Source organism: Thamnophis elegans, chromosome 1 (assembly GCF_009769535.1).
Source record: "Thamnophis elegans isolate rThaEle1 chromosome 1, rThaEle1.pri, whole genome shotgun sequence".
In the NCBI taxonomy this organism is placed as follows: Eukaryota; Metazoa; Chordata; class Lepidosauria; order Squamata; family Colubridae; genus Thamnophis; species Thamnophis elegans.
This window is the reverse complement of record NC_045541.1, coordinates 60544290-60561749: the sequence shown is the minus strand read 5'-3', so window position 1 is coordinate 60561749 and position 17460 is coordinate 60544290. Positions and strand designations below refer to the sequence as shown.

Genomic DNA, 17460 nt, shown 5'->3' with positions numbered 1-17460 from the left:
CTAATCCAAAAAAACAAAAAGCAGAAAGAAATGAATAAGAATGTTACTGCCCTTAATGATAGAGAGGTATCTCATTTGAAAGCAGCATACACACTTGGAATTGAGGTTGTGACCTTAACCTTACTTTTAAAAACACTGTTTAACAGAGATCTTGAATCTTCTTTCTTTATGTTCCAGTCTAGCTTGCAAAGAGAGAATTTTGGCAAGGGAACCCCTGAAGCAAATGTGCAATAGAAGTGGAACCAACAAAAGGGTACCTCACATTTCAAGAACGGGGCTAAGTCCTTACGATGTTGGATCTAACCTGATAGCTGATTTATTTGTATCAATATCCAATATCACTTCTTTAGCAATCTACAGGCACTCTATAGTCAAAAAAATGTTTACTTTTAAGGCTGATTCCACAGCCTTGTACAACAAAACAAAACCCACAGAAAGAGTAAGAAAGATTGCACAGTTGTGACACAGCATGCCTAGATGCTCTTCTTTCTCTAACATTGTGGATGTAATGCAATTATTGTACAGGCAATGTTGAAGTAACAGCAAACTGTCAAATTTAAACACCTTTTTTGCACTGGAGCAAATCCCATTTTATAGTTAATTAAGGTAAAATGCTATTTTTGAAAACCACATATTTACTCCGAGGCCTCCAAAGTGGCAGCACAACACTAACTTAAATGTAAGCAACACATAACTGAAATGTGTTATGTGATGAGGATGAGAAATTGCTTAGCAACTATGTTAAACTTTTTTAAAATTTTGAATCAAAACCTACTAAGCATCAGCAGACTATTTTTCCCCGCTTCCTGAAACGATCTGCATTACTTTGATACAAAATGAAATTACATATAATAATCATGTTGAAATCCTTCACTTTTAACAAGATAGGTGACCGAAAATGTTTGCCCCACCTCTCTTATCAACAGTGGAACACTTTCTGTATTTGCTCTTTTGAATATCTATCAGTTTCAATGAGAACTATCTTCTCAGTGAAAATGACTGAGGACTGATGTTGGGCATGAGTCACAGGACAAATTGTACCATATCAACTTTTTACAAATGGCTGCTTATTAGCACCATACATGTTTTGGAAATAATTCCAAAGCATGTATGGCTTCTGATGTTGTTGTTTCTATTGCTTTTGTTGTTCGGAAAAGCACTTTCGATGTTATCAGACTTTGCATGAGACAGTAAAAGGGTTGTCAGGCCTGCAGCTGGTTCCTTTTAGGATCTTTGGCCTGCCACACTCTCTATTATTTTGCTATGCTTTTTCATTAGTGGGGAATTAGGGGGGGGGGAATAGTAAGGAGTAGAATGTGTTGTTGTCAAAATAAAAAATTCCTTTCTAGAAGCCCAAGGACGTCTTTTGTCTCTACACCTCTGAGCCTGACCGGAACTGGATGGGTGGAACTGCCAGTGTGGCAGTGGAAGATTGGACCATGTGATGGACTTGTGAGTATGTGGGGGCATGAACTTTCAACTGGGTGAGAAACGCAGGAAATTTTCAGATTTGGGTTTTCCACAGATGTACCAACATGTCTCTCTTAATAAATTGGAACTTTGTGGAAAGCTCTGCCTTGAACTCCGATTTAATTTTGAATGATATTTGGAATGCTGACAAGGGTATTGTTACTTGAAAAGTCACATCATTTCTTAAAACAGGGGTCTCCAATGCCTGGTTTGTGGATTGACACCAGTCCGTGGCATCCCAGAAACCAGGCCAGGCAAACAAGCAAAGCCCCATCCATAGGATAGAGGCCGCACATGAAACCACGCCCCCCCCCCTGTCCGTGGAAAAACCTCTCTTCACGGAACCAGTCCCTGGTGCCCAAAAGGTTGGGGACCACTGTCTTAAAGCATAAGCCTCTTGTTTTCAGGTACCCACAGAAATTTGAAAAACGTTGGTCTAGCTCAGGGGTCAGCAAACTGCGGCTCTGGAGCCGCATGTGGCTCTTTCCTCCCTCTGCTGTGGTTCCGTCACCGGTCAGCACCACAATTTTGAGAGGAGCTTCTGGTGGGGAGGGGAGGAGAGAAGCACAGTGCGCCAGGAGAAGACTCTATGGCAAGGGGAGGGTTTTCCAGTTGTCTTCACAATTGATAGGGCTTTCGGTTATGACAGGTAGAGGAAAAAGTATGCCACGCTAAGAGGAAACTCTATGGTGGGGGAACTGAACTTCCTGTCAGCTCCAGAATTGAATAGGGGGCTTCCGGTTAGGACCTTTGTGGCTCCTGGTGTTTTCTTTTCTGTGGGAAACAGGTCTAAATGGCTCTTTGAGTGTTTAAGTTTGCCGACCCCTTGTTTAATGGATAGTAGAGTGGGATCATGCTCACACAAGCTCTGAAGCTCTTCTTCGAAATCATTTGCAAAACATGTATAGACTTGCTGGTCACGATTAAATATAACATGCGCCCTTTAATGGCAGGTGCTTTAGATGTGTGTTATACATCTATGACAATATTAAGTGCCTTTAAATCAATCTAGTTGCACATAGAAATAAATGTAACCTATGATCTGAACAGAAGCTGATCTACAGCCTGATTAACTGTATTGAAATTGAAGGCCTGGTCCACATATTTGTTCATTTATTCCATCTATTTGTACAGCCATCTACCTCAAACACTTGACTGTGGGAAGCTAACAATGATTAAAAAGAGGATAAAAACATTAAAAGAGCCGAGGTGGCACAGTGGTTAGGGTGCAGTACTGCAGGCCACTTCAGCTGACTGTTATCTGCAGTTCAGCGGTTCTAATCTCACCGGCTCAAGGTTGACTCAGCCTTCTATCCTTCCGAGGTGGGTGAAATGAGGACCTAGACTGTGGGGGCGATATGCTGACTCTGTAAACTGCTTAGAGAGGGCTGAAAGCCCTATGAAGCGGTATATAAGTCTAACTGCTATTGCTATTTCTAGCAATGAGCAGCGCACATAGCAGCTGAGATAAAGGACTAACCAACACAACTAATACAACTATGATACTGGTTTGCTCACACACAGGGACCCCAGACTCAATAACAAAAGATCTTACAAAAGTCCAGCAGGGTAGAACCAAATGGTGTACTCCCCATGTTAGTTAGAAGGCTAAATGTTTAATTAATGATGCTTCACCAATACTAAATGATCTTATTCAACTATCAGTAGTAAATATAATTAAATCATACAATGGTGCCCACTAATGATCCAGGAATACATGTAATTAGGCAATATTACAAGAAACAGTCCTAATCCATATCTACACAATATGAGCAGAAATCTCTTAACGTCATCTTAAAGTTGGGCCTGAAATCTAAGTCATTTGGGGCTAGGGAAGAAATTCCAAGAATAGACCTCTAAAGACACTAAGGCCTGAAAAGGAATAGTAATCGCAATAGCACTTAGACTTATGTACCATTTCATAGTGCTTTACAGCCCTCTCTAAACGGTTTACAGAATTAGCCTATTGCCCCCAACAATCTGGGTCCTCATTTTTCCCACCTCGGAAGGATGGAAGGCTGAGTCAACCTTGAGCCGGTGAGAATTGAATCGCCAAACTGCAGCTAGCAGTCAGCTGAAGTAGCCTGCAGTTCTGCACTCTAATCACTGTCCCACCACAAAATAATTCTAGCAATTGTTGTGTATTAAATGCAGGCTCTATTTATAATAGGTTTTAATTTTTATTGATATGTATTACATTGATCCCAAATCATAGATATTCCATTCAGTGCTTTGTGGCCAAATTGTGATGACTGTCCTGAGAAGATTTGGGGATGCATCATGTGATCCATATGCTTGATCTAGAGCTGGCATGAATAAATGATTCCTATACTTGTCAGTTTGATCTACATCAGTGATGGGTTTCAATTTATTTGACTACTGGATTGCTCATGCACGTGCGCTCGCACGACACTTCTGCACATAAGCTTCTGCTCATGCGCAGAAGTGTCCAGGTAGGTGGGCAGAGCCTCCCGCTTCTGCCACTACCAGTTCGCCCGAACCAGGGCGAAATGGCAGAAATCCACCTCTGGTCTATATGTCCTTACCAGTTGTCTTGTTATAAAAAGGAACAAACTATTATTAATATATGAACAATAAAGATTTAACAAACAAGAGGTTGGAATTCTCAGCAGTTTCCTTAACAATATAAACGTAGTGAAGCAGAATGCAAGGTTGATTTTATTTTTCAACCTGTACATAATATTCCACATAATATTCCTATAAAGAAGGGCAGGATGATGAAAATAATGTGCTAGTTAAAAGCGCTAACAATGAAAAGGATATAGGATAGTTGACTCAGAATAGCAGAATATAGGGATCTTCTATCACATCCTGTAGGAACATACATATATATTTACATAAAGGAAATATAAAGCTAGAACTTTTCTTCCAGAAATGAATTTACTAGAATTAAAGATGGTATTATTTGTATGATGGGACTAAGTAGTGACAATATTCCATATTTACCAAGTGCCTAATGCAAATCATGTATTTGAGTATAAAAATGCTACACCCTGATACCTTTTTAGCATCTTCAGCTGTTAGAGAGCTTCCTTCAGCTTCTTCATTGGTGATCAATGAAATTCCTTCTAAAAGTAAGCAAGTAATTTACATTTAACCTTTTTCACATTAACTAAAGCACATCAGATCAAAGTATCATAGTCAGAAATCAAAATATTTTTTGAGATCCACATGGCAGCATCACTCATATATTGGCTAAGTACTATATACCTAATTCAACTATTCAATAAATATAACCCATTAACAATATGTTTTAAAGCAAGGCATTCTGGTCTTCCACAGAACTATTCTATAATCCAGATTATCTGGATTAAAAAGAATAAAACTATCTGAAGCAAATTGTTGATGGGGGAAGACAAACATGTTAGTCCTTCTCATTCTATCAGAAATGTTTAAATGTTCCTTAAGAGATAAATTGATTTTGATCTGGCTTACTGCATTATTTTTTCCCAACATCAGCCAGTTTCACCTCTACTGCTAATATTTCTCTAGCCCAGCTACTAACTTCTTCAGAGGAAAAGTCAAAACTGAATTAGGCTACAAATGTTACGACCCGTATTCAAGAGATGAGAATGGTTATAACCAACTTCTAATTGATGACAACTCCCTCCTTATATAAGTAACCAGATGTTTATGAATTTTGATTGCCTCTATAATTATTATGGGGAAACATCTGCTAGCTTGCTGGGGAAGCTGACATTTTGTATTTTATGATTTAGCACCTATATTTGATATACAGCCAAGATTGACTGTCGGATGTTTTTAGCCACATATTTCTTTCATACTCTTTAATTTGTCATTAATGTGAAAATCCTTTAGCTGGGAAGGTTTTATATAAACTAAGTGGCTTTCTGTTTTGTGGATGCACAAGTCTTTCTGTATGTGCCTGTTAAAAATAAAAGCTATAAGGGCATGAATGCTTGAGTTATTGTTTGCCAGTTTTAAAATTAGCTTACACAAAACATTCTTTTGATTGATTATTCCCCACTTGATTGAAGTATGACACATAAATCTGCCATACCTCTATAAAAGCTTTCTGCATTACATCTATGAAAAAATTTCCCTCATTCCATCTGGAGATGACTACCCAAATTTCAATAAGCATGGGAACAAGAACGTGCAATAATACTTTTATTTTAAGCGGCTGATCAAATGTAGCAGGTAAGTTGTGATCTGTTATGAGTTATGTATAAAGAAGTACAAGCAGATCCAATGCAAAGTGGGAGGATATCTCAGCTAAAAAGTAAGTACAACAAAGTAAGTATAAATTTATTTCAAACATTCTGGCTACAGGTGATCCCCCCCCCCCCCCGGCATTCACTATGCCCGCATGCCCCAAAACATTCACAATGGAATATGTTGCTTGAATGCTGCTTGCATTAAATAAATTGTTCAAATATTTTACCATTATAGAGAATTAGTTGAATGCATCAAACAATTTCTAGGAATGAAATACTATAATGCCTCTGTCTATGGGAAGCTTTTGATCTAGTGGCTGAACAGCAAAGGAACTGATCTCTGCTAGTTCCCTATGCTCCACCAATACCCTTTGGAGTAGTGGAGAAAATGGAGCTAAGGATAATAATGGGGATGAAGGGATTAGTGAAGCATTTCTACCTGCAGGATAACACAATATGGACTGAAATGTGTTTTTACAATAGTACAGAGTTCAATACTACAATTACTGGTAGCAGAAGTTCACACCTGAACTTGTATTTAAAAATGAATACTTTCTATACGCACATGTTTGTGTACATGAGTACACACACATTCACACACACACACACACACACACACACAGAGAGAGAATAGGAACTAGAATAGAATAGAATTTTTTTATTGACTAAGAGTGATTGGACACACAAGGAATGTGTGTGTGTGTGTGTGTGTGTGTGTGTGTGTGTGTGTGTAAATGTATTCCTGCATGCATACCAGAAGTGGGTTGCTGCTGCTTTGGCCCGGATCAGGTGAACCGGTAGTAGTGGCGGCGGGAGGCTCTGCCCACCCGCAGAAGCGTAGTGCGCATGCATGAGCGAACCAGTAGTAAAAATAATAAGAAACCCACAACTGGTGCACACACACATATGCCTACTGGAATACAAACCGGCCTACATACACATATATTTCTTTTGCATTCCTGTTTGTGTGTGTGTGTGTGTGTGTGTGTGTGTGTGTGAAGTCTACATTTGTCACCTAGACAATAAGATGGGTGGTATCTAAATTTGATAAATAAATACAATAATTAAAAATAATTATTTTGAATAGAAGTATTTTTCCTTCACACTTTTGATATGCTTCACAATTAAATCCTGTCTTTGCTTACCATAAACTAATATTTGACATACCTTGTATCACAATCTCCCAGAAATCTGGTAAGTTTTTGTCTTCCACCCTTTTTTTCAACGCCTCCAAAAAATCATTAAAGCACTGCACTTCTGACAGCTGACGTGGCGACAACAGCAAAGGAAGACAGGGAAATAAAGTTAGCTTGACACCAAAGAGACCCCATATTCTTAATTCATCATGATACTCTGAATAAAGGGGGCGTAGAAGAGAATTTCAAACCACCACACAGACATTCATCTGCCCTCACTTGGATTGAAGCTTCAAGTATGCAGTGAATCACAAAGGAAATGTGATTTATCAAATCATTTATCAAAGGAGCAGTGCTTCTTTAGTGGCTTGAACTAAGAAATTATTTTAGATGAAACTTCTATTTCATCTAACTGTTACAGGTAATTGAAAATTTCAAGAAAGCTTGATCTGTTCAGAATATGGACCTCAGATCGAAAACGGAGCACAGCCATATCTTTTCTATCTCTAACCATTTCGTTCTGTGAGTTTTTTGATGCCACTTCATCAGTTTTCAATTTTTAAAAAAAGCATATCTCTTTGATCTTGGTTTCCAGAAAAAGATTATGGCTTTAATACCCATGTTACCTTAATAGCGTCCTCTCTGAAAACTTTTATGCAATGGATGCTCTTCATATAATACACAATCCCTCTGTTTTCCAAAAACTGGAAAATGTGTTTTATCAGCTGCTGACTAACTGGAAGACAAGAATCATACAATTCAGATATATCATTTGGAATGCGTAAGCAGTGTGGATGTCATTCAAATGTCATTGCAATGTATTACAATGCTGATAACTCAAGCGTTAACTTTAAGAAACCATCCCTGGACTCAATGCTACTTTATAGCTTTTATCCTTCCCTTTTACAGGAAGGCAATTGAGAATATAGTCAAATGGCAACATAAGAGCCAGCGGTGAGATTCAAAAATGTTAGCAACCAGTTCTCTGCCTGGTTGCTGGGTGGGTGTGGCCATAGTGGGTGTGGTCTACTTGGCCTCCTGCACCTTGGGGGATTTTTACCTTCCCCAGGCTCCAGAGGCTTTTTATGAGCCTCCTGGAGGGAAAAAATGGCTGTCCCCAGGCTCTGGAAGCCCTCTGAAAACCAGAAACAGCCCCTTTTTCGGACTTCTGGAACTTCTGGTAGGCTTGTTTTTCACTCTCCCCAGGCTCCAGAGGCTTTCCTCGAGCCTCCAGGAGGGTGAAAACGGTCTCCCCCGGGCTACAGAGGCCCTCCTTAAGCCAGAAATGGCTCCATTTCCAGACTTCCGGAAGGCCCATTTTTCACCCTCCCAAACCCTTTGTGCGGGCCCTGTACTTACCCGGCATGATTAACGGGTTGTGAGACTCGGTGGCAGGGTGAGTGAGCCAGCCAGTCCTTGCAACAACTAGTTCGGCGAACTAGATGCAAAATCCGGTTCATCCGAACCAGTCAGAACTGGCTGAATCCCACCCCTTCATAAAATGGTTCTGGAGGAAGCAGATTACCTGGCCCCTTTTCAGTGAGAATTCAGATCAGGTTATAGTACCGAAATAACATTGATTACACTCGCTGATGACCTCTGGAGAAACCAGTATGGTTGTTTCTATTCTGGCCCTGATTTTTCAGTGGTTTTCAGTATGATTGATCATGGCTCAACCTAGAAAACAGGGAGTTCAGGGGAAAGTGTTTCAGTATTCTTTTTTGGGGGTGTGTGTGCAGGATCAATACCAGTTGGTAATTTCAGATGGGGAGGGGGAGGGTAGCCATAAACCTCTGCTTTGAGGAGTTCTACATAACTTTACAACCTCTCCATCCATTTAGCATTTATATGAGGCTACTGAGCAAGGTATCCAATAGCATGGAATTAAGTATCACCGCTATGATCAAGTTTGCTCCAGGCTGACAAATGATCCCAGCAAGATGCTTCTGAAGTATCTAGAAAATGTAGGCGCCTGAGAGTGGAGAAACAAGCTCAGGCTCAGTCAAGGCAAGACTGAATGGTTGTGGGTTTGGAGTCTTCTCAGATCTTACTAAGTTTAGTTTTGAATGGAGTAGACCTTTCCAAGACCAAGCTAGTATGCAACTGGTACTTAGGGAGCAGCTGATCGCCATGGCTAGGAAGGCTTTTGCTCAGTTCCATCTTTCTCTATTCGTTTCTGCTTGTCCCATGATGTCTGACACACCATGCCTTCTCCAGGTCCCTTCCGTTAAACCAGTGATGGGCAACCTTTTTGGCGTGGTGTGTCAAAAATCGGCAAAAAATCGAGCATAACTCGCGTTGTGTGTCACTTCGACAAAAACATAATTTTGCGCAATTTATAGTTTAAACTACAAAAATATATAATTGCAATATAATTGTATTTAATAAACCAAAAACAAATTATTTAACATAGCTGCTTAGTAACTTCTTTGTTCATCAGTCGATTTCGTATGTTGCCCTTGATATTATTATCAGTATCACTTACCAACGGTCCTGCTTAGCAACCAAAATGTTGGCTCAGAAACTCTGGCATTGAAGCGTGCAAGTCTTAAAGCTGTCAAGTTACAAGACACTTGCACTCCTAACCCTTTAGGAAAAAAAAACCCAGGGGTCTTCAAACCTGACAGCTTTAAGCCTTGTGGACTTCAACTCTTCAACTAAAAGAGAGACTGATAAATATTAAAAAAAATAAAACCAAAAAGCAGCTACTGCAGTGGCTTAGAATTTTACTCAATTACTGTTGAGCCCATGGAAAGTTCTGCAGCCCCAGGAGCAAAGGAAGGGGGACGGAGAGAGAGAGGGTGGCTGTTTGGGGTGCTTGAAACCACCTGGCCCTCCCCAAAGGAAACCCTCATTTGCAGGATGAGCTTCGACTGGCTCTGCCCAGCGGGGTTACCCCAAGCGCCATTGGGCAGCGAGGGATGCTTATCCTTTTTCCTTCGGCTGCTTCAGCTGGGACTTCAGACACCCCAAGGGAGGGACTTTATCGGGCCTCCCCCTCCCCACCCTTTGAATGAAGGTGTGATATGGCTCCTCCATCCCTGCTCTTTAACCCAGCCAGAATTACAGGAGGGCTGCCCCCGTTCTGCTTTCCGGGGTGGATCTTAGCCGAGGGACACCAAGACCCCAGAATGGGTGGGGGGTGGGGGAAGAGCTTCTTGACGGAGGCCACGATCGACTTTTGGAAGTTGTGTTTTCGTAAAATAAGATTAACCTTTGGATGTGTTTGTTCCGCTCGGCCAGTGGCGTTTTCTCCCACTTAATCCCGGCGGATCCTGATATCTGAGCTGGAAAACTGCAACCCCCCGGAAATGATGACGCCCCGCTGAGTAGCTGGGACTTGCAGAAAAAGGCTGCAGAGAGAGAAGCGTTCGATCCGTAATCCGTCTGTGGGGGGCGCTGGGGACAGGCCGGGCCCCTTCTTCCCACCTCTATCCCCCCCCACTCTTGAGGGACAAGCCGTTTCCCCTGTCCCAACGGTGGAATTTGAGGCTACCTCTGCTTTCCCTCTCCCTCCCTCAGTTGTGCAGCAGCGGCAGCGGCAGCTCTCAGCCTGGGCGGCAGCGTCACGCAGGCTGTGGAAGGAGGGGGAGGAGGAGGAGGAGGGAACCAACCAAAGAGAGGCTTTTACCGAGTCTGCGCCCCACAGCCAGGACCGTCCTGGCGCCTCAAGCCGCGTTTCTTCCTGCAAAGCCCTTCTGGCGTCAAGCGGAACTCTCGGGTTGCCCGAAGGGCTTTGCAGGAAGAAACGCGGCTTGAGGCGCAAGGATGATCCTGGCTGTGGGGCGCAGACCCGGTAAAAGCCTCTCTTTGGTTGGTTCCCTCCTCCTCCTCCTTCCACAGCCTGCGTGACGCTGCCGCCCAGGCTGAGAGCTGCCGCTGAAACAAGTTTGGGGAGCATGTGCGTGTCACCCGAAATGGCTACGCGTGTCAGCACTGACACGCGTGTCATAGGTTCGCCATCACTGTCCTATAATGTAACAAACATAATATTAACACTTATAATAGTATTCATTATTTATATCTCCATATATTTGTATTCTCTATTTTCTGTCTTGGCTTCTGTTTTCTAGCCACTTGTACATTTTATTCCATCTGAATTTTGATCACATGATCATGGCGATGCTGTAAAGGTCGCAACTGTGAAAAACGGTCATAAGTCACATTTTTCAATACACTTGTAACTTTTTGAATGGTCACTTAAACCAATGGTTGTAAGTTGAGGACTATCTGTATTCAATTTCTCCTTGCCAATCTTCTAGGAAAACCAGCGATGCTGTATCTTGAGGTTCACGAAAATGGTGAAGAACTGAAGACCTATTCTGTTCCATTCTGCACAAGAGGAGGGTGTGTTATAACTGAGATTGGAGCACATGGTGTTTCTATATTAGGTTTTATCTTCTGTTTTTGTGATTTGTCTTGGACTATTACAGTATTTCACTTTATGCTGACATTGTTAGTTACCCTCTGTGAACATGCAGTATAAATATATAAATAAATTCAATAATAATCTGTCATTCTAAGGCACATGTCCATCATTAAGATCAGAGGACAAAAAAACCCCACAAAACCTTATCTCTGATGAACCCCAAGAATTCACTGGAGCACCATTTGAAGCAACCAATGTAGTGCACATACATATTAATCCATATTAATTGGATGCTAATTCGGGGACCATAACACTTATTTTGTAACACTTAATGTGATCCAATAATGGCAGCAGCTCTACTGACCTGCAGCAAAAAGAAACTGGGCCAGGATGTACCAATGCTACTTCCTTTATAGCATAGTCAGATTCTTTCTTTTATAAGTTCATCCCCTCCATACCTAATGATCCTGTCATAAATTATAATTTCTTATAAACTGCAGCAATAAAAATGAAATCCCGCTGTTCCCTCCGCCCCTCTATTTTTAGAATGCTGCCTCTTCGGTGATGTGTTAAATTAAAACCCCAGGCATCAGGAAAGTATAGAAGTCTTTATTGTGAAGGCACTCCCAATTGTCAATGAATTTTCAAGTTCCTTTTGATCCACAGACTTCCCCATTGAAACAGCAATCTGCTCCCTTTCTGAAGAATACTTAGCCACTTAAGTGACAGCATTCTTTGTAGCTACTTTTTGGAACCAAAACCTGGAACGGTGTAATTCACTCTATGTATTAAAAAATAAGGGGAAACAATTGGATAGCTTCAATTCGCTGTGAAATATCAGGGGTGAAATTCAGCAGGTTCTGACAGGTTCTGGAGAACAGGTAGCAGAAATTTTGAGTAGTTTGGAGAACCGGCAAATACCACCTCTGGCTGGCCCCAGGAGTGGGATGGGAATTGGGGTTTTGCAATATCCTTCCCCCAGGAGTGGGGAGGAAATGGGGATTTTGCAGTATCCTTTCCCTGGAGTGGGGAGGGAATGAAGATTTTGCACTATCCTTCCTCTAACATGCCCACCAAGCCAAGCCCACAGAACCGGTACTAAAAAAAATTGAATTTCATCACTGTGAAATATGCTAACATGACTCCAACAGAAGCCTCAATCCATTCTTGAATCTTTCAGGAAAGTGGATGGGTGAAAGAAGTTGAGGACCTGTTGAACACCAATTCAAATTAATGACCTTAGTAATACTGAAAGAACTTCCCTTGACAATAATTGATATAGATTTAGACTAGGATTAGGCTGGAATGAGGAATTTATTATGTTTATTATATTTATTATACTTATTATTGATTATCACACAATCAGCCAGATGTTCAGACTGGGTTTGGCATTTTTGCCTACTTATCGAATTCTTACCAAGGACTTGGGATAGGCAAAGCTGGATGTTTGACAGTGTTACAGATATCGTCGCAGGATGTTCCAAGTAAAGCTGCCTTCAGCAATTGACTGATGGCAAATTTGTCAATGGCAATGGTGTTCAAGTGATGCTCCGCTTGTTTTGGGATTGCACTCAAAGCGCCTATTACTATTGGTACCATCCCTGCTTGCCTTTGCCATAGTTGTTCTATTTCTATTTGTAGGTTTTTGCATTTTGTTATCTTCTCCAGTTCTTTCTCTTCTGTTTTGCTGTCTCCAGACACTGCCACATCCACTATCTAGACTTCTTTGTCTTTCTTATCAACAACTCTTAAGTCCAGGGTGTTATGTGGCAGAGGCATGTCTCTCTGAAAGCAATTTAACTTCTTCATTTTTATGACTTTTTCTATTTTATGATCCCACCAATTCTTGCTTACAGGCAAATAATATTCAAATGCATCATTGTTGCTATTTGTCAGACTGCTGCTTGTAGTCAGTCTGTGTGATCTTCTTGCAGCAGCTTGCCAGGTGGTCCACTGTTTCTTCAGCTTCTTTGCATAGGCGGCACTTACTGTCTGTTGCTGTCTTCTCAATTTTGGCTTTGTATACATTTGTCCTTAAGGCTTGGGCTTGTGCAGCCAGAATTAATCCCTTGGTCTCTTTCTTTAACTTTCCTACTCTGGCCATTGCCAGATCTTGTTTTGCTGCTGCTGTTGTTGTTAAACTCTTATGTTGATAATATGTTTTGTGGAGGAGGGAGTTGGTTTATTGTTATGTATCATCAGATTGTTTTCAACTCTTAGCAAATTGCGTAGGTCTCCTCCAGCATGGTCTGTTCCTAACTTGGTATTGCTAACCTGGTCCTTCAGCTCTTCCAACCATGCACTCATTGCCACCATAACTGAATCAATTCACCTTGCTGCAGGTCATCCTCTTCTTCTCTTCCCTTCCACCTTTCCCAGCATTAGAATTCTTCCAAAGAGATAGCTCTTTGCATATTGTGTCCAAATTTTTGTTTAAGCTGGTTTATATTCTATTTTACTGATTTCCCCATACTATGCTTAGTTTTAAATGCACACTAAGTAAAATGATCACTGCTTGTCAACATACAAGATTATATTTTTACCTCTAACTAGAAATCAAGATATGTTTCTGAAATCCATATGGTTCTCACTTCTTGGATTTTCCAGCTATATTAGGTCTGACAGCAATCTTGAACACTGTAGGAGTAAATCCCCAGGCAGAATTATAGTGAGCCAATTAAAACAGAGTTTCTTTGAAACGACTCCTTTGAAATCTGGGCTATGAAGCCTCCTTTTGCAGTCACTGAACTTCTGCTCTCCCGCTTCCTTCCCATAGTCTCTGAAATAAATCTTTCATAGCTTACTAGAGTTTCCTTTGTTGCCCTACCACTACATAGGACCTATGGCAAGCCAGAAGCGATCATTTGTGCTCTCATATTGATCCCCGCTGACCACAGGCATGTGAGCGGACAACTTATTCTCTACTGGCACCAGCTCCATTTCTTCACTTTCCACAGCAAGGTAGACTAAGGGTGGCAACCTTCCAACTAACTGTCAGGGGTTAGGAGAATACCAAAATCCACTGCTGTTCTTGGCCAATTCACTTCTAATGCCTCATGTTGATCTCTCTAGTTGCCCTGTTGTTCTAATGCCCGGAGCCTGTTCAATTAGGATTTGTTAACAGTCCTTTCCAACACATCTGTTTTATTTTCACTCTTGGCTTTCTCTGTCTTAAATTCTTCCAATTCTCCTCTTGAATTCTCCTCCTTTCACATCCAACTTGATCCTTTATTTCTATTCCTCCAATTCTCATCAGTATTGCCATTCACTCAATTATTGGTGTTAAGCCCTCTTCTGTTATCACACTGTCTTCTTATTCTCTTCATTCAGTGTTCATTTATATATGACATATGAGGGTTTTAGTGTCGTATTCCTCCATCTCTCTATTCCTTCTGCCTCACAATCTTCTATCTCCTTGGAGACTTCTTAATACTTGTCCCTTTATAAGCACTTCCTGTACTCAGTCCAAGAATCTTTTATCTTTCTTGTTAAGTGGATGGTGGACAGGTTCACCTGTAGACACTTTACATCTTCTTCCAGTGTAATGTACTTAAAGCAATGACAAACCATTCAATTCCTAGCTGAATTCAGCCTTTTTGGAAAGATCAGTAGGTAGATTTTCTTCACATTAAGTTCTATATTTTAGACCATGGATGTCAAACATGCGGCATCAACTTGCCGTCAAATGACATTTCATGAAGTTTTCCCCTTTGTGGAGTTGGGTGGGCATGGCCTGCGTGTGATGTATGTTCCATGGGCCACCATTTTGACCCTCCTGTTTTAGACTAAGAACTTTTTTTTAAATCAAACTCATTTTTCAACTGGAAAAGTCACCATAATAATGATCAATAATGGTAAGCAAACTGCTCTGAAGCTTATTTTCAATTATTAACATTACCCTCTAGTTATGCACTTGTGAAGGCATTTTAATACATTTTGGACATATCCTTCATGCCACAAAGCCAAAACTGGATTAGTAGGTTCTTTGCAGAAATTCAAGGTCCATATGCTAACTCCAAACATGCCAGATGAAACACCCCATGCAGAAACTTTGCTCTGTATATATTATACCATAAAAAAGAAAGCTGTAGCCATGCGATGAATTTCCAAAGCTATCTACAAGCAAAGGCCTCAAGTCTCAAGGAGAGAATGGTTTTTAGAAAAGACCAAAAAAAAAGAGACGAAAAAGATAAAAAAGTGAATATGGCACCATCCATTTCTTGTTTCAGCCTCTCATCTCTGGTACAATCCTCTTAGTAGGTAGTTCCAGGTAGTTCTTGAGAGGGAAAAAAAGATTCCTTAATCTGGGTTTTAAAAGTTAGTTGGCACTCTACCATTTTACCTCTTCTTCTTGCTGTTGTTAATTGCGAAGTCATGGCCAACCCATTGTGACTCCATGGACAACGTTCCTTCATGCCTTCCTGTCCTCTATTATCCTTTGGAGTCCATTTAAGCTCATGCCTACTGCTTCAGTGACTCCATCCAGCCACCTCATTCTCTGTCGTCCACTCCTTCTTTTGCTCTCAATATTTTCCAGCCGTAGGCTCTTCTGCAGTGAGTCCTTCTTTCTCATTAGGTGGCCAAAGTATTTAAGTTTCATCTTCAGGATCTGGCCTTCTAAAGATCAGCCAGGGTTGATCTCCTCTAGGACTGACTTGTTTGTCCAAGGAACTTGAAGGAGTCTTCTCCAGCACCTTAGTTCAAAGGCCTCAATTCTTTGACACTCAGTCTTCCTTATGGTCCAACTTTCAGTGTCATACACTGCAATTGTAGGAAAACCATAACATTGCCTAATTTTATCTCCACTCTCTCTTAATTTCTCCCTTTGGGTCTTACAAACAAGTTTACGGTCTCACACATTTTGGGGTGCAGCTCCCAGCAAACTAGGGATGTGTGACTCTGGTTTTGAGCTCCAAAAAGTGTCTAAAAAATGTTAGAAAAACCCTGCTTAAATTAAGAGCTTTTATACAGAAGTGCTTGTCAGTCAGCATAGCTGATTTGATTTGATTTGATTGATTTGATTTTATTGTATTTATATGCCGCCCTTTTCCCCCGAAGGGGACTCAGGGCGGCTCACAATTCAAATCAGGGAAGGGTATACAGACAAAAAATAAAAATGAAACATAACAATGCATAATTTAAAAACACACAACAGTCATACCATTCGAGACGGGGGCAACAGCTCTTTAGCCCCAGGCCTGTCGGAACAGCCAGGTTTTAAGGGCTATGCGGAAGGCCTGGAGGGTGGTGAGGGTTCGAATCTCCACGGGGAGTTCGTTCCAGAGGGTTGGAGCAGCCACAGAGAAGGCTCTCCTCCGGGTAGTTGCCAGTCGACACTGGCCGGCGGATGGAATTCGGAGGAGGCCTAATCTGTGGGATCTAATCGGTCTAGTGGAGGTGATTGGCAGCAGGCGGTCTCTCAAGTACCCAGATCCAATACCATGAAGGGCTTTATAAGTGACGACTAGCGCCTTGAAGCGTATCTGGAGACCAATAGGCAGCCAGTGCAGCTCGCGGATAGGTGTTACGTGGGTGAACCGAGGTGCACCCACGATCGCTCGCACGGCTGCATTCTGGACAAGCTGAAGTCTCCAAATGCTTTTCAAGGGCTGCCCCATGTAGAGCACGTTGCAGTAGTCTAGTCTAGAGGTCACAAGGGCGCGAGTGACTGTTGTGAGGGTCTCCCAGTTCAGGTAGGGACGCAACTGGTGCACCAGGCGAACCTGGGCAAATGCCCCCCTGGTCACAGCCGACAAGTGGTGTTCAAAAGTCAGCTGTGGGTCCAGGAGGACTCCCAAATTGCGAACCCTGTCTGAGGGGCGTACTGTTTGACCCCCCCAGCCTGAGAGATGGAACACTTGGCCAATTAGTAGGAGGGAAACACACCAGCCACTCGGTCTTATCCGGATTGAGTACAAGCTTGTTAACCCCCCCATCCAGTCCCTAACAGCCTCGAGGCACTGGCACATCACGTCAACCGCTTCACTGAGTTGGCACGGGGCGGACAGATACAGCTGCGTATCGTCCGCATACTGATGGTATTTTATCCCGTGCTGTCGAATGATCTCACCCAGCGGCTTCATGTAGATATTAAACAGGAGGGGGGACAGGACCGAACCCTGCGGCACCCCATAATTCAGGGGCCTAGGGTTCGATCTCTGCCCTCCGACCAACACCGACTGCGACCTGTCCGAGAGGTAAGAGGAGAACCACCGTAGGACAGTGCCTCCCACCCCCACCTCCCGCAGTCGTCGCAGAAGGATACCATGGTCGATGGTATCGAAGG

At 42.0% G+C, this 17460-nt stretch overlaps 1 protein-coding gene across 3 annotated transcripts in view; it reads right to left on the bottom strand.

The window, feature by feature from the left end:
* XRCC5 (X-ray repair cross complementing 5) overlaps positions 1-17460 on the bottom strand; it is a 66723-nt gene that overhangs the window by 4698 nt on the left and 44565 nt on the right. For 2 of the 3 annotated variants that reach the window (XM_032217038.1, XM_032217030.1), the window contains exons 17-19: positions 7432-7541; positions 6837-6933; positions 4492-4559 (exon numbers count right to left, since the gene is read on the bottom strand). In XM_032217038.1, coding sequence (XP_032072929.1) covers positions 4492-4559; positions 6837-6933; positions 7432-7541 — 275 coding nt within the window. The remainder of the gene's footprint in view (positions 1-4491; positions 4560-6836; positions 6934-7431; positions 7542-17460) is intronic. The other variant, XM_032217047.1, reaches the window with a different exon arrangement.